General features: G+C 43.3%; 1 protein-coding gene and 1 long non-coding RNA gene across 5 annotated transcripts in view; both read right to left on the bottom strand.

The window, feature by feature from the left end:
* Positions 1–4575: 4575 nt before the first annotated feature.
* Positions 4576–12600, bottom strand: LOC102263982. 3 transcript variants are annotated; one of them, XR_001360855.1, is made up of 4 exons: positions 12479–12600; positions 11294–11364; positions 6808–6965; positions 4576–5228 (listed from the first exon to the last, which is right to left on the bottom strand). It is a non-coding gene; the product is annotated as an uncharacterized LOC102263982 (long non-coding RNA). The 3 variants fall into 3 exon arrangements; XR_001360854.1 differs by having other exon boundaries at positions 6808–8745; XR_313205.2 differs by lacking the exon at positions 4576–5228 and having other exon boundaries at positions 6640–8745.
* Positions 12601–17804: 5204 nt separating this feature from the next.
* The window catches only part of MAN1A2 (mannosidase, alpha, class 1A, member 2), a 62012-nt gene continuing 57262 nt past the window's right edge, over positions 17805–22554 (bottom strand). For both annotated transcript variants that reach the window (XM_005859943.2, XM_014534526.1), the window contains exon 13: positions 17805–18581. In XM_005859943.2, coding sequence (XP_005860005.1) covers positions 18449–18581 — 133 coding nt within the window. In that variant the 3' untranslated portion in view covers positions 17805–18448. The remainder of the gene's footprint in view (positions 18582–22554) is intronic.

The following is a 22554-nucleotide window of genomic DNA, read 5'->3' on the forward strand; positions in this document are numbered from 1 at the left end:
TCTTCTCACTTGGCTAGTGGTTCTTAAAGTGTCCTCTGTCCCCTTCTCTTTTCTCTCTCCTTCTGAGACACTAATAACATTCGTACTAGACCCTTTCTCTGTTTCACATGCATCTCCCACTCTTTGTCTGTTTTCCATCTTTTTTCTCTCTCTCTTCACTTCAGTGTTTTCTATTAACCTGTCTTCCTCACCATGAATTCTCTCTTCTGCTGTGTAAGAAGTTCAGCTAACCAGGGAATGCTTCATTTCAGTTATTTTTTTCAGTCCTGTCATTTCCATGTGACTCTTTTTATAGGTTTCAATTCTCTGGTGAAATTTCCGTCTTGTCATCTGTTCTTAAAAATACCAACCAATTATTTTTTAGAATCATGTCTGATAACTTCAAAACCAGGATTATCTGTGAGAATGTTGATGCTGTATGTTTTCTCTCTTGGTGTTTAGTTACGGTGTTCTAGCTGGGAAAGTCTCAGCAAGAGAACGATGAAACTGGTAGAAAACATATTCATAGGGTAGGAAACCAATCTTTAGGTTGCCAATAGAAAAATCATAGTGAAGGAAGTGATTTAGGAATCACAAGCAAAAAATTTTGTATGCATCCTTAAACTGTATATTAAGAATGAAATTATAATTGCATATTTGACCAGAATTACAGGCCGAAACAAAATAGTGGGCCATTTTCATCATTATTCTTCTTTAGCCAAAGAGAAAGTATGTGACTCTGGAATTGTTTTGCCATTTATTTATGTGAGATCGTCAAATAAGATGAAAAAGCAGACTTGATTATTTTTTAAAAATGACTTACTATGTAGTTATACCAGCTGAGTGGGATTTGCTAACACCCACAAGCTGATTTGAAGAGAAACTAATTCATTTGCTAGAATCTGCTGTAGAAGTAACCAGAATAATGAACCGTGGCAGTGCCCCTTTTTCTTAAGTTATGCCAGTTAAAAAAAGACCCCCCCTTTCTTTCTTCTCTAGGGAAAATGCTGAATTTGGCCTGAGTGCAAAAAAATCTCCGATGCAGATGGAAATTTATAGATTCTGTTATTCTGAAAGCTAGTCTTGTTACTTTATTTCCACACCTGTTTATCCAAGGTTTCAAAAAGTACAAATTTGTGTCAGAACAAAAATCTAAAGTTTCGTTATGAAGATATTCCAACAGTACAGAACTTCAGTTAAGTAGCATCTTCATCAGCAACCAAATCTCTAAGTAGGAGTTGAAAACGAAATAAACATTACCTTAGTTATGTGGAGAAAAGAAAAGAATAACTCCGCAGTACTGGCAAGGAGACACTAAAAATACCTTTCTTCCCCTCCCTGCCCCCACCCTGCCCCCAAACCTGAGCGGGAAGTGGGCATCTGTGTGTGACAAACACAATGACCACAGGCGTCAGCGAGCCGCTTCCAGTGCTGACAAATGATGGCTGCTGGTTCTAACTCCGACCTTTAAAGACCAACCTCTGAAACTTGGAATATTCAAAACATATTAAGTAGTCTTCTTTAAAAATAAAATTTCTGATGTAGTCACGTGTCTCAAAAGCTCATTGGATGATGGTGGCTTTGGGCTTCAGCCAAATATGGAGGTTAGCTGGCCATTCTCAGCATCTCTCATAAGGTGGCAAATATTTAAGACCTGGCTTGTCAGAAAATGTCCTTGCTTGAGAGTTTGACCAAATGTAAAATTCTAGGTTGAAAATGCTTTTCGCACAGAGTATTGAAAGCAAGGGTCTGTATGTTCTAGCTTCCAGGGTTACTATTGAGAAACCCAAGTCCTCCTGACTCCTGCTCCTTTTTATATGACCTTGAGCACCCCGCCCGCCCGTCTCTCTTTAGAAGCTTTTCAGACTGTGCTCTTTATCCACAATGTTTTAGAAACATCACCGTTCCAGATAATGTAGCCTGTCATCTTCTGTGATGGACACTCAGATAGTCCTTCCAACATATAAATTGGTGTTTATTAGTTGGGGGAAACTCTCTTAAATAAGAAATACTTTAATGCTTTCCTCTTCTATTTTCTCTTTCACTGACTGTTGTGAGGATGCTCGTCTTTTTCTCAAGAACTGCCTTGTGACACTTGAGCTTGAGAAATCTGTTAAAATCAAAATGCAAGGTTCTATAGTCATCTCAGAATCTTCCTTATTTGTTGGAACAAAACCAAACCTCTTTACATAAAGGAGGAGGAAGACCAGTGGGTGGGGGTGGATGGAAATACAGGCTTGAGTCGGCCAGTTTCTCTTCCGCTGCCTGCCTCTTAAAACCAAAACAGATTCACACCTGACAGCAGAGACAAACTGGCCCCGCCCCAGACAACTGGTTTCCCTTCTCAGCGTGGCCGCTGACTGCTGAGCGACCGTGGGCAGGCCACATCCACATCTGGGCCGCTGTCCCTCATCTGTAAATGGAAATGTGAGAAGTACTGCGCGCCTGACCTAACCAAACAATAGGATCTCCTCCCTCCTGTCCTGAGGTGTGAAGAACGAAGAGCAGGAGGCGGAGTCAGCCACGCTTCCTTCAAGTGGAAGGAATTTTTGTGGCAGGGACATCAGGCTTGGTAGTTTTAAGGTAGTGCCCGTGTTTCTCTCTCCTCCACCCAGTGTTTGTCTAGTTGCGAGGGAGGAGAGCTTCAAATGACAATTGCAGAGACAGGTTTTCAAGGCGACCATGGGACAGGCACCTCCCACAAGGGCAGACTGCCTAGAGCATGGATGACGTCACCTGTGAGGGAAGACGGTCCGCCTCTCCCAGTTCCTGATGCCTTGATGTAGAGCCCAGAATCCAGACCTGGCTATGGGACGAGTGCTTCCGTTTCCCGGTGTGAGATCAGAGGCCTGTGGCTGTCGATTAAAAAAAAAAAATTATTATGTTTTTATTTCAGAGAGGAAGGGAGAGGGAGAGGAGAAAGAGATAGAAACATCAATGATGAGAGTGAATCATTGATTGGCTGCCTCCTGCATGGCCCACACTGGGGATCAAACCTGCAACCCGGGCATATGCCCTGAACAGGAATTGAACCGTGACCTCCTGACTGAGCCACACCACCGGCCGGGTGGTGGCTGTCATTTTGACTTGAAGAGCTTACCCACTGGGGGCTTTATCTCAGGATAACCAAGATGTCTTTCTCACCTCCCAGCCCTCTCTGCCTGCCCCCGCTGTCACTGACACAGCCTTGGCCTGGGCGCTGGTCACATCTGGCCTAGACGGTGGTGAAGCTTCCTAACTATCGCTCAGCCTCCCGCCTGGCCCCTCACAGTCCACACTCCATGGACGGGCAGTGTCACCACCAGCACACGTCTGACCAGTCACTCTCGTGTTAAACTCCGTGATGGAGCAGGAGACTTTCCCGTGCCTTGTCATTCAGTCTTGCCTTGCATAAAGAGCAAAGCGGTTTTATTTTCACCTGGCGATTTCTGTCATCCTTCATCCTTGCCTGTTAAAACAATTGATCAAATACTTTCCTGTATTTCATTTTTTCCCTCTCTACACAGTTGAAATGCTTGCAAGCTATTTTTATTCTTTTAGTGGTTGCCTTCAAAGTTTGTCACACATATTTAATCTAAAATCCTTTTTTTCTTTCTTTATTGATTACATATGTGTCCTTACCCCCCATAACCCGCCCCCCCCTTATGTCCTCACCCCCTTGGTGTCTGTGTCCATTGTTAACCTAAAATCTTAAAGTTGAACTATAATTTCCATCCTCTCCTAGAATTTAGCTCCATTTCTTTCCCTCTGAACTCAGAGTGTTTAGAATATTTTTTTAACTCAGCAAAAGACATTTTGAGTTTACTGCTATAGTTACTATTTATTTGCTTACCATCATTTCTTGCAAATGACACCATACTGTTGGCATCATTTTCTTCCTTGAAGTTTATTTTTATTTTATCCTCACCTGAGAACTGTGCCGCACTCAGCACAGAGAGGGGTGAACCTGAGGAGGGGTGGTGAAAAATTAAAGAAGACAGACAAGAGAATAAAGCTGGGGCTAGGTGGGACGCTGCTCTCGGATGGAGAGACAGTGCCACAACCTGCAAGCTGAGTCTTTATTTATAGCCAGATTCCATGAGGCAAAGTCAGGGCATGGTCAAGATGTTTACAATGTTCTCTCGGGTTTTGAATCTACTCAGTTACATGCACCTGAACCCTACCAAGCTTTGTTTTGGCAGCACTTGCTGCACCTCCCGCAGCCTATATCACTTAGCCACCTGGGACCACAGGTTCAGACCATAAGGTCAAGCTCACAACTATAGCCTTTGGCTATAATTGTGCTGGGAGGGCTTTGCCCTCCAAGCTGGGACTTGCACGTGGCTTTGCCACGAGAGGACCATGCTCTATCATTAGTCCGAGGCTTGAACCTGTCCAAATGCTGTAGCCGCTCTCTACAGAGAACACATTCATTGATTTTTGACAGAGAAAGAGAGAGAGAGAGATCAATGTGAGAGAGAAACATCCATCGGCTGCTCCTACACACACCCTAACCAAGGCTGGGAATCAAACCTGCAACCTAGGTATATGCCCTGACTGGGAATTGAACCTCCCACCTCTTGGTGCACGGGACAATGCCAACCACCTGAACCCCCGAGCCAGGGCCCTTGAAGTTTATTCTTTAGAATAGTCCCTGTCAGTATGTTGCTCTTATTCATGAATGATACTTCTGCTGAGTACACAAGTCCAGGTTGACAGCTATTTCCACTCAGTACTTCAGGGCTCGTTTTCTGGTTTCCATTGTTCTGTGGAGAAGTCAACTCTCATTCGAACCGTCCTTTTTAAGTCATCTGTCTTTTCTTTCTGGCTGCTTTCAAGGTCTTCTGTCTTTGACGTTTTGCCATTTTACTACAACGTGTCTAGGCATGGATTTGTTTTTAATTTATCTTCCTCAGGATAGTTTATACTTCCTGGATCTGGGTTCATCTGCATTTTTCATCATTTCTAGAATATCCTTACGCCTCGCTTCCATTCTCTCTATATTCCCTATCTCAGAACTCCAATCAGATATATGAGGCCTTCTCATTCTTTGATGTAGAACTCTTTCATTTTGTACGTATTTTTATATTTCTTTGCTGCATTCTAAATACATTCTCTTTTGGTGTCTAATCGTCTGTTTTATCCATCAAATGTGATTTTCATTTCAGTGCTTACATTTTTCATTGCCAGAATGTCCATTTGTGTGTTATTCACATCTGTCAGTCATTTTTGCTGGTGTTCTGCAGTAAACTTATCTCTGTAATGGCATCCTTGTCGGAATGAGACAGAAGGCAGGGTCAAAGAACAATTCAGGATGAAAATGTTAAATACTCAAACGAAATGAGGGTGATATCGCCACATACCAAAACCTGTGGAATGCAGCATATGCGATGTTTGGAAACTTTTATATCCTGAAACATTCCATCAGAAAAGAAGAAAAGCTGAAAATTAGTTAAGACTCTACACTAGGAGTTTAAAAAAAGAACAGAAAACCCAAAGATAGTGAAAAGAAGGAGATAATAAAGAGTGGGAATTAATGAAATAGAAAACAAAGAAATAGAGAGTGAACAAAGCCAAAATTTTTGGCTCTTTTGAGAGAATAATCTCTACTCATTGCCTTCACACCCACAATTTGGCTTTTACCCTCAACATTCTATTGAGGTTTCTCTAAGAAAGGAAGTCGTAAAATGTCCTGCAGCCAAATCTTAAGGCACTCTGTCAGGAGTCCCACCTCCCTCGCCTTCTGGGTGGCGGTGGGTATTTTTGACTCCTCCCTGAAGTTCAGACTCAACTATCCCAACTGCCTGCTCAGTGTCTCCACTCAGACATCTAAAGAGCATGTTAAACTGAGGTCCAAACTTGAGCCCTGAAGTCCCCCACCCCCGGCTTCACTCCTCCTGTTACTTCCCTTCATCAGAAAGGTCAACTCTATTTTTTCTCAAATTGAAAATATTTTACAAGTTGTCCTTGCTTCCTGTCTTGAACTTTTCAAGCTTTTTCTCAACCCCACAGCCACAATCATCTGGTAAAACCCGTATCAGATCATTAAGCCCTCCAGGGGCTTCCATCACCCGTGGATACAATCTAAACTCCTCGCATGGCCCCTCCAGTCAGGGCCCTGTCTGCCTCTCCATCCAAGGTCTCTCACTGTTCTGCTCATTCACTCATTCAGGATGCTCCTGCCATCTGGCCATCAAACGTGTTTCTGCCTCAGGCCTTTGTACTTGCCGTCCCCTCTACAGGGAATACTCCTCCCCTCTCCCCCGCCCCCAAGGGCTCAGGCTCACTCTGTCTCTTCACTTGGGTCCTTGCTCAGATGTCTCCACCTCGGAGAAGCCTTCTCAAAGACCTCCTGTGGAATCACACATGACTTCCCCATCCACACTCACTAGTTGTCTCCTTCGCCCTGTTCTATTTGTATTTACAACATCGCTGACCTTTTATTTATTTTATTCGTTGGTTGGTCTCTGTCATCCATCCCCACCCTACTGGAATGTATGCAGATTGTTGGGACTTTATCTGTGTTACTCATCCTGTATGCCCATATCTTGAACAGTACTGAGGACACCTTGGAGCTTAATAAATATTTAGTGAATGTCTGAATGAATGACTAAATGCATGAATAAACTGACTTGGCTGGGAAGAGCAAAGAGGGATAGGACAGACAGAGGTTGGGAGGGCTGTTTTAACTCTTTATTGCCACCTTCTTCAGAAAGCATCCGGATTTCCAGCCATGTGGTCCTTCTCTCTCTGCCCATGCATGTCCTGCCTCTTCATGGCATTTATTCCACTTATAGTCCGGATACATTTAGACTGTGACCTTGAGAACAGGGACTATATTTCATTCACCTTTGCACCCCTGACGCTGGGCCCAGTCCCTACCATATAGCAGATGCTCACTCAGTGCCATTGAGTTGAGCTGAACTCAGATTGGCTACACTAACTCTAATTTCAAATGTCTTCAGCCCAATTGTTAGCTGAGTCACTTCTGCCAAAGCAAACCAGACCTAAAAATTATGGACAGAAACACTAGATGGGATGAAGCCCTTTCGGGGGCGATTCTCCTCATAGGTCCCTGAGGGTAGGGACTAAATATAACTAATCTTTGTAAAACTTCTAGTGACCCAGCACTAATGATTATAGCATGTACTTTGTAAATAAACAAATGCTGCTTGAATACATTTTTTAAATAACCTCTTCCCGCTCTCTTTTTTTTTTCTTTTTTCTTTTGGGTTTCCTAATTTGCAAATTGTCTCTGAGGACAGTCTCAAGGACCCCTTCAAACTAGATTTTTTTTAAAAAATTCTAGCTTCTTTTAGGAGGATGCTGGTGGCTGTTGGGCCCCAGCTGGTGAGAGCCACAGGAACTTCATTCTGTAGCCAGGGTGGCGGGTGGCTTTGCCCTGTGCATCCCCTACTCTGCGGACACGCTGCAAAACCAGGAAACATGCCCACTCAGGTCTGTCTGACACCTATTGGCTCCGGAGAAACCAAGGTGGACGTTTGCTTTTCGAGGAACTTTGCTGGCCCTTGAGAATGAGCTGCCGGCTGGGCGGCCCCTCTCCTTGCGGTCTCCCTGGTCCTCCCACCGAGGGACACAGGCCCGGAGCTGAGTGTGCAGCTGACCTGGGCCCTCGGCCTGAGCCAGGCGGACAGGATCGTGGGTGGAGGAAGAAGGAAAGGACCGGAGTCAGGACAGAGTACCATGTGTCCTATAAATCACAGACGTTTGCCAAGTGGAAAAATACCCAGTCCTCAGAATGTTTCTTTTTGTGTTTCTTGGAAGCAGTTCCTCAAAGGGGTAAGATGAACTGTGCCGTTCCTGCCCGAGCAGGTGCAAACTGCTTCCCTCTGCCCTCCACACACAGGGCTGCCACTTCAGGATCTGGTCTTCGGGATGCTGGGTCCTGAGTGCCCAGAGGGAACTGTCCACCATCGTGTCACACTGGTGCCTCTTCAAGAGGATGTCCTCGCCCAGCCTGGAGGCTTCCAGAGGTCTAGCCTTCTCATTCTTGAGCGCTTCGGGGTGCCCCGTGGACAGCACGGCTCCTGTAAGTGGTAGCCCCAGCACAGATGACCCTCAGGCCCATGTGGGCCTCTCCCTGGGGCCTCTCCCCAGTGAGGGCTGGGGTTCTCCTGAGATCTCGTTAGGGACAGACCCGTGAGGGCCGCCCAGAGCTCCAGCCCTGGCACACACTTGGACTTGGATGTGGAAGAACAGCCCCCCAGCTCTGCAGGAAACGCAGGATCCTCGTAACTTCTCAGGGAACGCTGGATTCCTGCTGTGAGCTGCATGGCCAGGGCCGGGCTTGTGGGCGGGCTCAGTCAGCCGCTGTCAGAGGTGGTGTGTCCCAATGGTTAGGGGTGCACTCATTTCACAGGACCACGGGGAAGCAGCTTAGCCTCTCTAAGGCTGTCTGCTCATCTGAAAATGGGAGAAATCACAGTACCTACCTCCTGCTGTTCTGAGGATGGCAGGAGGGTGTTTGTGATGGGATGAGCCTGGTACCTGGCATTTTAGAAGGGCTTGGAGTACAGGTGATTATCGTTAAGCTGAAAGCCAGGAACCTGAGTTGCCGAGGATTTATAATCTCCGCACGATGTTCAGCAGCACCTTCCACTCTCAGGAGCCGCGGTGGCCGGGGGGTTGAGCAAGGCTGCAGTTGAATGGCCGGTCTGTGAGCAAAGCCTGACCCTCAGCTGGGCTCTAGTCCACAGGTTGGGGAAGGAAGCGAGGACGTCTGAGCCTCAGCTGGCCTGCCCTCAGGATGCATGTGGGGACAGCCACCTGTTAGAGGTGAGAAAATCGAGGCTCAGACATGTTAGACTCGTGGCTCACGCTCACACGGTGAATACGCACCAGGCCTGGGACTTGCACGGAGTGTTGGACTTCACGGGATTCCTGCCTTCCTCGTGCCACTGCTGCCAGCCCCTAGAGTCTAGGGCAGGGGTGGGCAAACTTTTTGACTCGAGGGCCACAATGGGTTCTTAAACTGGACCGGAGGGCCGGAACAAAAGCATGGATGGAGTGTTTGTGTGAACTAATATAAATTCAAAGTAAACATCATTACATAAAAGGGTACGGTCTTTTTTTTTTTTTTAGTTTTATTCATTTCAAACGGGCCGGATCCGGCCCGCGGGCTGTAGTTTGCCCACGGCTGGTCTAGGGCCTAGACTGACTTCTGAGTGTCAGAGAACCCACCCCTACCGGAGTCTCAGTGAGCGGAGAGCACCCTCACCCTGCTAGCCAGAGTGAGCACTCGAACCCCTCCTCACTGTTCACCCCAAAACCCAAACTTCACACCTGCAAAGCCAGGCCCGCTAAGAACAGGTCTGTGATGGTCCCACAGTGAGGCTGTGCCTGGCAGCGGCCTCCTGCCTGGGGGTTTCTGGGGCCTGGTGTCCTGAACCCCTAGTTCCTGCCCATTCCGCAAGCCTGTGCCTCCAGCTCTCTGCAGGGACTGAGCCCCCGTGTCCTTCTCATGAGTCCCCTTTGCTTAAGTCCCCAGCTGGTCCCTGTTCCCTGCCTGGTGGAGCCTGGTCCAAAGCCACGTGGGCTGCTCCTGCGTGCTGTGCTGGTGGCCCGGCTGGCCTGTGAGGACAGAGCCTCGCAGGTGCACTGTGGCATACCAGACCCTCAGGCGCTCCATCGGTGCCCCCTCCAGGCCCTCCCTGTGCCCCACACTGCTGTGGGCTCCTGAGGCAGAGAGAGGAAGGAGGGACCCACCTCCAGGTCACCTGTGCTGTCCCGAGCCCCTGGACTGTGGGACAGAGGCCCTGCCCTGGTCCTTTCTGACGGTGCCTCACAGGGTGCCACACAGGGTCCCACTAATGCCTGGACACAGCCGGGAATCCGGGCGGGGACGGGCCTAATGCTCCCCTGGGCACAGCCGAGGAGCTCGGTGTCCCTCCCGGTCAGGCTTCCTTGTCACCACGTCCTTGGGTCAAAGGCAGCTGGGTCGCTTCTCCCTTTGGGGTCACTCCTCCTCAATTTTGGTCTGACCAACCCCTCAATAGCTTGCAGTTCTTAAATGCCTTAAAAAATAATTTTTCTTTTGTTTTAAAAATCTCATTTGGCTTTTTAAACTGTCCTCCACGCGAGGGTGCACGGAAAGTCTGCAGGTAACTTCAGTCCTGGGATAGTTCTCCCCACCTCCCAGCCTCTCATCGCACAGACCTGGAGACGCTGGGACGGGTTCGCTCCCCTCTCTCCTCTAAGTGACCCAAGTCCCTAGGTGATCTCAACAAGTCCCAACTGCTACCTGCTGATCAGCCAGATTCCTATCTGCAGCCCAGACTCCTAAACTCCAGGTTCATGCGACCAACAGCTTATGCTTAACCCCCACTCAGATGTCTGATAGGAATTGCAAAATTAATATGCTGAAGGACAGATTCCCAATTGCGACCCTCCTAAATCTTAAACGGGACGTCCTCGCTTCCTTCCCCAACCTGTGGACTGGAGTTTCTATAATGTCTTTGCCTTGTTTGTTACAGCCAATTCCTATCACATCTGACAAACTTGTCATTCCTTGAATTTTAGTCAAATGCTTCTTCTCCAAATGCGGGAGTCAGGATGGTTTGGATTCTTTTGCTCTCTTTCCACCACACCCTCCTGCCCCACCCCAGCAGGTTCTTCTCCGAGCTCCAGTAGCTCCCGGTACACACCTTGACTAGGGAACATACTTTCTGGCTCGCCCACTGACCCTCGTCTAGCCCAGAGGACACACAAGTATCATAGTTGGCTCTGTATCTCCCGTGCCTCACATGAGTCTTGCCACATACATGTTCGATGAATGTTTCAAGAAAAAAAAAATCCAAAAGGACTCGAGCAGCGTCGTATAAACAAGAATAGCTGTGAGTGGTGCTGGAAGGAGACTTGACTTGGGGAGGTGTCACACAACACAATATACAGATGATATGTTACAGAATTGTACATATGAAACCTATAAAATATTATTAACCAAAGTCACCCCAATAAACCCAATAAAAATAAAAAAGTACTGTAATTATAATTTGATTTTTAAATTCCACTAAGTATACTATGCCATAGCATATCAGCTAAAATTATTTGTTTGTAGGGTTCAAATCAGACTTGTTCTAGGTATGGCTTCTGATATATTTTTCATCTTCTAATAACTTTTACCTATTAGTTCAAAGTCCTTTCTAAGGGGAGGTCATATTTGGAAAGAAATTGAAGTCTTTTTAAGGCAATATTTGTCTTCTGTCTGACAAACATTTCATCACTGACTTGGTTTCAATGGGGCCTGAGCCCGGGGTGGCAGAATTCTGTGCTGAGGTTACTGTGGGTCCTAGCAGGTCCTTAGTCACAGGCTTACCTGGCAGCCGAGCTGTGGCGTCCCTCTGTTAGTCAATGCCAGGGTGCAGCAAAATGTAGTCAGAGGTTTCACTGAGAGAGAGGGAGAGGGAAAGGGAGGGAGAGAGAACAAGATTGATTGATTAGCGCCCTCTGGTGGTACACATTTCTTACTGCTGAACTGTTTCAAAACACTACCCATGCTCATTATTTTGGGGAGTCATCTAAAGTTTTGATAAGTATTTTTGCACGATATTTTCAGGGAAGTCCCGTAACCTCTTCCCAAATGACATCCCCCCTTTTTTCTTCTTGTAACTTATGGGCTATTTGGTAGATACGGAACCCAGACTTCGGAAGGGAGAGCCACTGCGGGGATCTGGGCGGGTGCCCCTGGGCCATGGACACTGTGGTCTCAGGGCCTGAGAAGGACTGTGTGAGACTGTGTTACAGGTCTCAGTGAAGTGGACGTCCCTTCTCGGGTTCAAGGCTAGTCTTCCTACCTTGCTTTGGACCTCATTCCCACTGCTTCTTCAGGTATCTGTGCCTTGTCAAATAGCTCCTTTCTCCCTTATCGTCAAACTCTACTTCCTCTTAAAATTCAGTTCACATGTCAGTTACTTGAAGAACCTACTCTCAGTGAGGAGCCCATACTCTTAATATGAATGCTATTTGCATATTGTTGACAGTCTTTTGTAACTCAGTGAAATAATGAAAATTTCAGCTACTGGCAGACAGAGAAAGGCCCAGATTTTATCAAATCACAGTCACTCAGGGATCCTTATTCTTTTATCTGGTCCTGCTTTAGTTGCTTCTGAAAAGGTAAGTCCACAATTAATTACATTCACAGCGTCAAGTTCCTAGTTTAAAATTTTGATTAGGTTGAAATCCACTGTGCCAGGAAGAATTAGACCTGGAGGATATAAATGGGCTGGTATTTCAGGTTTTACCACTACTTTCCTTGATGCTTCCTGAGTACAGGGTTTTAAATATCATCTGCATTTACAGTATCGCTAGATTATAAACCACTATCTACAGTCTAGCTGATTCTATTCCTTAAGCAGTCAGGTCAGGTTTTAATGTGAATAAGATCCAGTGATTTGGGTATTGTTAAGCTTGATGATCTCAGAGGTTAGACTAGACTAGGTCTTAGAGGTAACAGGCACAGTAATACTATAGTTTTCTTTGAGCAAGATGAAATAAAAATTACCTTTAAGCCCAGTCTTCACCTTTCTATAACATCAAGGAACGTGACACGATCAGCCGAACCAAAGGAAACATTCTCTGGATGTGGGAGACGGAAGACTGTCAGTTATTGTAAGAGGCAAATTTGTTCTGTAACAGGAAGAAGATTGAACTGTGTTGTCATCACTGGGTACAAATGAAGGGTAAGCAAAGACTCTTCACTTAAAGAACATCTTTATTTGATCTTTAATATACAATATTATCTTTAATTTATAAAAATCACATACAGAGGACATGACTGGAAATCAGTTCAGGAGCGGCCAGTGGGTACCGATTCAAGAGGTTACACTTACCCCAGTTAAATAGTTTAAGAAAAATTCTATCAGTGAGTTTGAGACCAGCAGGATTGAGCAATGGCATTTCAACTTCCAAATCCAGTAATTAAAACTGGGGATACTTTAATTAATCCAACAAAAGCTAACTTCTAAATTTCCTAAAAATAATTTTCCCCGAGAGCTGAGCTTGTCTCCATGGAAGTTTCTGGTATGCAATCTGCAGTCCAATTCTGCAGTACGCCAATAGCTGCAAGACACTTGCAGTGGCTTAGAATCCTCCGTGCGTGGGTTTATGTGTTTGTCATCTCACTCACTTTCACACTGAGCTGCAGTGACCTGCATAGTGTGTTGGACCTAGAGAGGGAGAGCTCATTTACAATGTGTGCTCCCTGTCCCTCTGACTACAGGCTTCCCCTCCTCTAGAATTTACAAAAATCCTGAAATGTTTGATAAACTTCTTAGTGAGAAATCTATTAGCTCAGGATGATCAGTGCATTGCAATGTATCTACTGGGAATATGGTGCTGTCACCTCATGAGTTCTGCTGGGCTCAAGCAAAGTTTAAAATGTTCAACATGAAGTGTAATGTTGAGACTGAGAGGTACCTGAATTTAAATCTGATGCATAGCGACATTCTGAAATAATGCTAAGGACTAGTGAAGGGCTTCAGGAGAGTTACGCAGAGGAAGGGAGGAGGAGCTGACCTTTGGCTACAACTTCTCAGATGTGGGCAAGTCTAGAGGGAGCAGGGGCAGGACCCTTCTGCAGTCTAAAAGGGCAATAGTGGCTGCCAAATGGCACATAACCCATTTCCTGCTGCTGAAAAATTTTCGAGATTGGATTCTGCGGCACAAAGGTCAGCGATCCAATCGTACAGTTGGAGGACTAGAAGCACTCAAGCGGAGGGGTTTCTGCAGCCCCAGTAATCCGGAGTCTTGGGCCAAAGGTCAATGAGCAGGCAGAACTTAGCGAGGATTACTATTTGACACCACAGAAACACTTCATTTTACCTGGGGACTCCGTAAGTGTGGCATTAAATGACAAGGCAAGGCCAGTAGGTTGGCTGACAGCACACCCCAGGAACAAAAAATGTGCCTCCCTCATGATAGCTGCATCATGAAACCTGAACAGACTCCAGAGGAGCGTATCTATTTTCAAGACAACAAAATATATAGCTTTAGGTGACACAAATACATACAATCTTACACACACCCATCTTTTCGCTTTAAAAATGAATTACAGAACTCAAATACAAAGAAAAGATGCAATCAAATATTGCAGGGTCTTACACAAATTAAACTTTGAGATCAACATTAAACAACTGTGACCCGTGGGCAAAATCCTAGCCCTCCACATTTTTGTAAATAAAGTTTTATTGGAACACTGCTATGCCCCTTCACTTACATACTGCCTATATCTGCTTTCCTGTTTCAGCAGCAGAATTGAGTAGCAGAGACAGAGACTGGATGGCTCACAAATAAATATTTGTCTAGACCTTTACAGAAAAGCTTGCTGAGCCATAGCCAAAAGGAACATCCCCATCATGACCTAAATGAGCCAAAGTAACAGGAAATCACCACCACCAATGTTCTTGAACCAGAATAAGTGCATTAAAATATCTCCAGACCATACTGGGTTATTCCAATATTCTGCTTAGTTGTGCAGTCAAACCCAATTAACAATTGTGTTTATTAGTTAACAAATACACAGTATTAAAAATCTCTCTGTATAATTGTATTTTTGTAAAAATCTATGTAAAAAGTGGATAAGATATGAGCTAGCCAATTTGAGGGGAAAGAAACCTATGGAAAAATAAGAACTCAAAATACTATTACTGGGAACTATTATTTGGAACTTAGAATTAGGTTAGTATATTTTTCTTTATATTTAACAGCATGGAACCACTAGTAGGACACACAGCAGAGCAAAAACAATACACAACCGCAAGTTTTACCCATGAATTATGTGCCAAGATTTCTGAATAGAAAATAACCAGCATTTCTAGAAAACATTAATTTTTAATTATCTAATTAAAGTGATTTAGCAAAATAAGAATGTTTGCACTTATTTCCAAATATTTTAGTCAAAGTTGCATCAGAAATCAAATATTTCTTTGACATTTTCCAAGAGATGTTAGTCATTAACTACAATTATAGCTATTGGGATTATATAGTAACACATTGTTTAAAATATAAACAACTTCTTTTCCTCTTAATTTCAATGAAATATAAAATGCAGCATTTTGAAACGTGATTCATACTGGGAAACATCTGCAATGGTATGAACTCCTCATACAGAGAATGCCACTGGAACCACAAAGTGTTCTAATGCTGGAAAGCGCCTCGCATGCTGCTGGCACACCGTGGGCACTGCATGTTTGTTCATCATTCTCTCACTCACTCATGCATTCACTCAGAGAAATACAGGCTTAAGGAGACACTGCCTCATGAGAATGGCAAGCACAGTCATTTACTGGCATACTTGTAGTTTTGACAAAGACTTTGGCAACGGAGAGTAACGACGAGATGATCAAAATTTCAAACTGCTAGGTTAAAATCTACCCAACAAAGGCCTGGGTTGCCCTAGCTGACACCACAGAAAATCAGGGGCAACATTCCACAAAAGGAATACATTCCCTCGGTACCCAGTTATAAATCAACATCTGCTCAGAGACAGGAATGAGCCGGTGTCAGAGACATCAAACAGCATATGCCCACCGGGAAGGAAGGAGCCTCTACCTGGGGACTGACTTTTCTGAACTGAGTCTTCTTTTTGGTTAGGGCAGTGGTCGGCAAACTGTGGCTCGCGAGCCACATGCGGCTCTTTGGCCCCTTGAGTGTGGCTCTTCCACAAAATACCGACTTCTGCGCATGGACCACGAAGTTTCAATCGCACTGTACGTGTGCGCCCACATGTGGTATTTTGTGGAAGAGCCACACTCAAGGGGCCAAAGAGCCGCATGTGGCTCGCGAGTCGCAGTTTGCCGACCACTGGTTAGGGCCACATTCTCTTGGCCTTAACAACTTTACCTTGGTTTGAACAAAAGGTGTGATTCTAAAACTGTAAAAGAAATAAATGTAGAACGTAGAGGGGTATTCCAACATCTGTTTTTTTCCTTGGTGCCTACTCTTTGAGGAGACACCTGGAAAAGAGATTTCTAGGCTCTTTGCAGAAGGTTCTATACATGTAATGAGTTATTTAACCTCAGAAATAGGCCTGCAAAATGCAAAGGACTATCAAGGACAGAAGGAAGTAAAGAATACTCTTGGAAACTAAGCAGAATATGGCATAAGGATTGATCTCAGAGGGAATGATTTTAAAAATCCATAAAAAAATCAAACATGACACTGGCAAGTCATTTGCAGCCGACTTTAATTGAATCGCCTTTGGTATCCAGGAGGAAAAAGCTGGATGCATTGCTATAAGCTCACAAGGAAGGCAGGGGAGTGGTGAAGACCCTCCCACTGTCCCTCTCAGATTCTTTGCTTGTACACTTCTTTGCCTTCTTTTATGCTCAGTCAACAGAGCCCTTCGGGAGTGAGGGTTCTATCTTATTCCTTGAGGACTTCCTGGGGAACCCTGAATTCTTCTGAACTAAGCAAGGAAGGGTTCCTTGCCATCTACACAGCTGTTCTGGGTCGTTGTCAACAAGTTTTTAATTTTTTAGAACCAAATACTTTCTTTCCCTTTCTCTTCTGAAGTGACAGGCATCTACCCTTCTCATTTAAAATCTTAATTTTCAAGTAGTAAAAGATATTACAATTTCAAAATATGAGCTAAAACCAAACTCTCTTAAAGACTTAAATAATATACCTGGCTCCACATCCTTATTTTCTATGTATACTGAAAAACTTGGAGTGGTTATCATTATTGATCATTTGCTGAAATGTGAAGACTGACTGATTACTTGTGGGATAAGATGATCACCCTCAGAAAATATTTAATTATATGAATTTGTAAATCTTTTCCCAATTTAAATCTACATGCCCATGAAAGGTTAAAAAGTATCAAAATAAGGGAATAAGCCTTCAGAATTTCAAGGTGGGCTTCTTGCACATTGTTTCATGAAATCTTCAAATTCAGACTAGATATTAGACTAATTATACTACTCTCAACTTTTATTATCAATGGGAGCTATTTGAATTAAATATAAAGAAGAGAAAGTGTCTTGCACTATGACATAAAGTCAAGGGACAGAAAATTTATAAGCATTAGACATTTATCTTACAATATAGTTCTTGATAAAATTTAAGTTCTTCCCCCAAATATAAAGAAATAATTTATTTAAAAAGAATTATCTTTGCAAAATCTATTGATATGAGAAAGTCCGTTAGCTCTATCCCAAATTCAATGTAATATGATTAATTACATTTTACTTTTATCACTAAAAATTACTTTGCAGCTATTTTGGTTCACTCTTTGGGTTCCTTTAAACATCCATCTCGGACTCCTGAAGACGCTCCACGCGCTGGCTTATTCTTAGGAAGTCAAGCCTCCAGTTAAATTTATTTTTACATAAGAATATTTTTGAAAAGCTCAGTCATTTGATGAGATAATAAAGGATCCTGTGTCCCCATTTCAGATAGACTACTTAAGGACATTTTACTGTATGTATTTTGTTTTTGATTTAATAAGCTGTGAAAGTAATTTAGCTCATCAAGGAAATTCAGAGCTGCATAACAGTATAATGCATTTTGCCCAGCCACATAAATAAAGTTGCAAGTTGAGGGATTCTACTAAGTTTACAATGAGGTTAAAATGTACTTGGTAGATTTGCTGGTTTGGAAAAATAGCCTCCTACCAAAAATAACCAACGCTTTCTCTTAGAACAGGTTTCAAGGCAACAAACTGGCACTTCCTCCACTTTTTGTCATGCTACCAACACTAGACTGAACGACATGCACCAAATCCCCAACCCAGGCTCACAAGCAGTGGTCATGACAAACAGCTCCAATGATTCCATATGGAGACAAAGACCTGAAGAATATTCTTTGTAAGATCACACCCCCAGAGAAAATTAAATTTAACCAAGAAATTTCAATGGAATGGATTGGGACTTGAAATGGTTGCCAGTCTGGTCATCCAACGGGGAACTTGAAAATTCAGACAGGAGTAAGTATTTCTGTTTCTTTTCTGAGTCTTCTTGCTGCTGATCCAGTTACAGTTTTTTGGTTCTTGTTTATTTTAGTTCATTCCATTATTAAAAATGGAGAAATGGGGCTAAACAATGCGTAAATATTTGATTTGAAAGCTGCTCCACTTGGGGAGGAGGCAAATGGAAACTGGTGCCAAGGCCATCTTGGACTCCTGAAGACGCTCCACGCGCTGGCTTATTCTTAGGAAGTCAAGCCTCCAGGTTCCTGGACTCTAAAAACAGTATCGGAGAGTAACTGGCCTAATTTCTCATGTGACCATCTCATTAAGAATCAGAGCATACCAGGTCTCCATCCTACACACACCGGAGTATGTTTTGGTCAGGTATAAAACGGAATTATTTCAAAGTTGAGATATCTACAAGTTGAAAGTCTGTGGGGAGCGAGTCATGTTTCACCCTGCCATGTTGACGTAGAGGTTCGGGTTTTCAGAAGTCCCCTCTCCAGACTCCTCTGTAGGGTCCATGTAAACAAAACACAGGTGAGAATGGTCTTTCTGGAGCTGCTTTCATCGAACAGCAGGATTTCCTGAAAGTGTGGTGTTGGCTAAATGCAACACGGGTAGAGGGTGCGCCTCTGTGTTGAACACCCAGTGGTCTAAAGGTAAAAGGTCATCCCCGGAGAACAGCAGATACAAATACCTGAAAAGAAAAGGAGCTCCCATTAGAATTCAATGAGAAGATCCCCTGGTCCAGGTAGAATGAGAGGACACCAGGAACTACTCTGAGTAGCTTTAGTTGCTCAAACACATCAGAGGACAAACCCCAGCCACTCAAATGATCTAAAGCAAAAACCCTGTGTTCCAGAACAGCACATAGGAAAACCCATGAGCTGCACGAGAGCTCTGAAATAAGAGGTTAAGGAACAGGTTCACATACCTGTTTGAAGCACATAAAACAATGCTGTAAAATGGCATAAGACAAACCACTTCATAATTTTCAGACATTCTGTTAAACATAACGTACATCAGTCATATGTTTTGGCAGCTTACATAGCATAACTAGAAGTCCATTAACTGACATTGGTAAATAAATACTGAAGTAAATAAGTACATTATTAGGACATAGCAAGAACTTTTATACACTAATATATTAATAGTTTTTTCAGGTGCTGCCAACTATTTAATAGAAGTTTTGGAAACATGGATGTATAGGAGGAGGCTTAAAAATTATTAACCTCTTTTCATGGGTAATGGCATTGTTTCTAGGAAGGCAAGGATTCCTGACCTCTCCACAAGAAATGCAAGCCACAGTGACCACTTAGAAATAAAAAATGATAGATTTAACACACACAATGATTCTTACCTATTATGCTGGGCAAATTCCAATCTGAATTCTACTAGGGGTTCATGAAAGTGAGCACAAAAATCTAACTATATAGAGTCAGGAAATCTGGGTTCTAACTCCTGACCTTAGTAGCAACTAGCTGGCCTTACAAGGCTGCAGTAAAGAATTCCTTTACAGTATTTTAGCTAAAATTTATTTTAAAAATCGGGACTTTAATATTTTTTCTGATTACTGTTATGGTTCTGGATGACAGAGACTGCGTATCAACTTATAACTGGTAAAGCTGGAACAGGGAGTCACAGGCTTCAATCCCATTCCGTGACCCGAGACCTGAGACCTGCTTGACTGATTTGTTCACCGGCTGCAGGCAGAGACATCAGAACTGAAAGCCACAGAAGAGCCTCTGCTGGGTCTGCTCACTGTGTGGAGAACAGAAGCACACGCTCTTGGGGTTCGTGTACACACATGTCTGGGATGCTATGGCCACTACGGCCAGGGCAAGATGCTATTATTTTTAAAAAAGGACCTTAATATTACCATAGTGGGTTGAATAGTGCACCCCCCCACCCCAATTCATTTCCAACTAGAGCCCAAAAATGTGATCTTATTTGGAAATAGGGCCTCAAGGATCTGGAAATGAAATCACTCTGGACTTAGGAGGGCCCTAATTCCAGGGACTTACACCTTTACAAGGGAAAGGAGGGCGAGATTTGGAGCCAGAGACACACAGGGAAGACAGAGGCAAAGACTGCAGCACTGCTGCCTGGACCAGGGTTTGGAGCAAGACTGACCCCTTCAGGCAGAGTCAAACAATGCATGGAGAGCAGGAGCTGACACAAGACTTAAATAACATAGCAGTGCACACTTAAAAATTTGTACCAAAGTCAATGTTTAAAGTAATACAGCTAAACAACTCTTTTTAACTTCGGATTGTAAATTCAGAAGAGGATGATCAAGGACATGCTATACTATTACTGATTTAAATTTAAGATTTTTAACCCAGAGTTTAAAAATAGAACAATTGGAGAAGCATGATCTTTGCTGTGAAAATTGAGAAAAGTCTACAATCTAATTCAGCTACCAGACTACTAGATACTCTTTTCTTCTAATAAAGATTTTTTTGAAACTGTACTTCAAGGTTAGAGATAACACATTACGAATGACACTGACTGGAGCCTGTAGGTATATAAAAAGGTGCTATTAAATACTTCAGTTTCACTGGGTGTCTTGGTTACCTTTAGAGCTATTTTTAAATGCTGTTCACTTACATCTTTTAGCTTTCTCTTACGTAAAGATGAGACACTCGCCCTAGCTGGTTTAGCTCAGGGATAGAGCATCGGCCTGCGGACTAAGGGGTCCCAGGTTCGATTCCAGTCAAGGCACATGCCTGGGTTGTGGGCTCAATCCCCGTACGAGGCATGCAGGAGGCAGCCGATCAATGATTCTCTCATTATCATTGATGTTTCAATCTCTCTCTTCCTCTCCCTTCCTCTCGAATCAATAAAAATATATATTAAAAAAAGAAAAAAAAGATGAGACATTCAAGGGAGGTGTTGCCAGAAGTCATCAACACAGTGTTAGTGGTAACTGAACAAGAAACGTTTTCAGAAAGAGGTCAACCAAGTCTGAGGAGAAGCATTTAAGTGTCTATAGAGAAAAGGTAAGGCTGAAAGAACCCACCACCAAGTTAATGTACTCTTACTTAGTCCTCTGTTTATTTATCAAACAAGCCTGAGGACTCGTTTATTCTTTTCACAACTACAATGGCAATGTCGGGCATATTATGCATAGATGTTACAACTCTAAAAAGGCTTGCATTAAGGACTACAAAGAACTCATAAGAAAAATACTGTTTGAAAAATAACTTACTTAAAACTTCATTTATACTTCTACTATTTAAATAATGTCTTTGGAACTGACTGGCTAGAAATCAAATTAAATTGAAGATAATCAGTGGAAATTACATTCTAAAAGATGATACATTAAAACATATAGTTATTAATCTCTTCAAAAGATCAGCCCCTCTCTGCCTTTCCCCACATCTTCTGTCACATCTTAAAGTTGTTTTCTGGGGGGAAGGGGTGAGGAAGAAAAAAATGGAAAGAAAGATGGGCATATTATGGATTCCAGTGCAAAATACGCATGCAGTGTTTAAAGATTAACTGAAGAAGGCAGACATTTCTGGTATGCTGGGATGGATTATCTTGTCCTGAGATGTCAGGGAGCTAAAGGGAATTCATGCCCCTCTGCCTTTAGGGGTCAAATAAATTAGGATGATTTTGTCTTTAAAAGACAGGATTCTAAACCACACAAACAATTGGGTTTATCTGCCAAACAAACAGTCCAGAGGCAGGTGGTAACAAAGGCTGGTTAAGTCAGCAGTAGAACATAATCAGAGATCCCAGTTTTGTAAAGGTTAATGACATCCAAAGTTTCCTGGTGCCAAAAGACCTTATCTGAGAAAACTTGTAATTCTCCCTTTGATATGTATGTAAATCTTTTTACAAGCAAAATAAACCTCTTGCCAGTTTTACAATCCAGAAACATTTTCCTCAAAGGCCAGGGTGCTGTCTTTGAAATGTAAACATTAAGGGAAATAGCACCCCAATCTCTTAGTCACTATGGGAGGGTAGTGTAGGTGCCTTTCTCAAAGCTGTAATTAAGATGCAAGTATTATTTTTCCTTTGGATAAAGGCAATTAACTAACACGGATGACCACCCAGTTACCATGTGAATTTAGAATGAACTGTGTACAGCGAATGGTGCTGTGGAGAAAGCATTATCACCTATCTTCAGCACAGGTGCCTAATGGATTGTACCTAACCTGGCTATGTGGAAAGGCCAGATTTCTTCCTGTCTTTGCATTGGGCCTGTGACGCAAACGGCAGTCTGGCTTCATGCTTATTCACAGTAAAAACGTTTTCTTTCTCTGCTACATTTGTGGAAAGGACTTTCTGAGTTGGCAGATTATGTTCTTTAATTTTTCCCCCAGTAATCAGGATCTTAGTAATATTCTTGACTTTTTCCTCAGAATTGTAAGATGCTCCATGCTTTACATCTCCACACAAAAAGTCCAAAGTCAGAAAGTAAAGGCAGACGTCTCTTCAGGTGTGGGTCTACTTTGACATTCTAATAGGAGTGTAGTGGTGTCTCGCTGTAGTTCTAATTGCACTAATGACATTGAGCACTTTTTTTTCATGAGCTCATTTTTCATCTTTATAATCTTCTTTAGTGAAGTAGACACTTCAACTCTTTTTCTCCGTTTTAAATTGGGTTGCATGTTATCTTATTATCGAAATATAGTCTAGACACTTTTCATTGTTTCATT

The sequence above is a fragment of the Myotis brandtii genome, unplaced genomic scaffold (assembly GCF_000412655.1).
Source record: "Myotis brandtii unplaced genomic scaffold, ASM41265v1 scaffold131, whole genome shotgun sequence".
NCBI classification, from domain to species: Eukaryota; Metazoa; Chordata; class Mammalia; order Chiroptera; family Vespertilionidae; genus Myotis; species Myotis brandtii.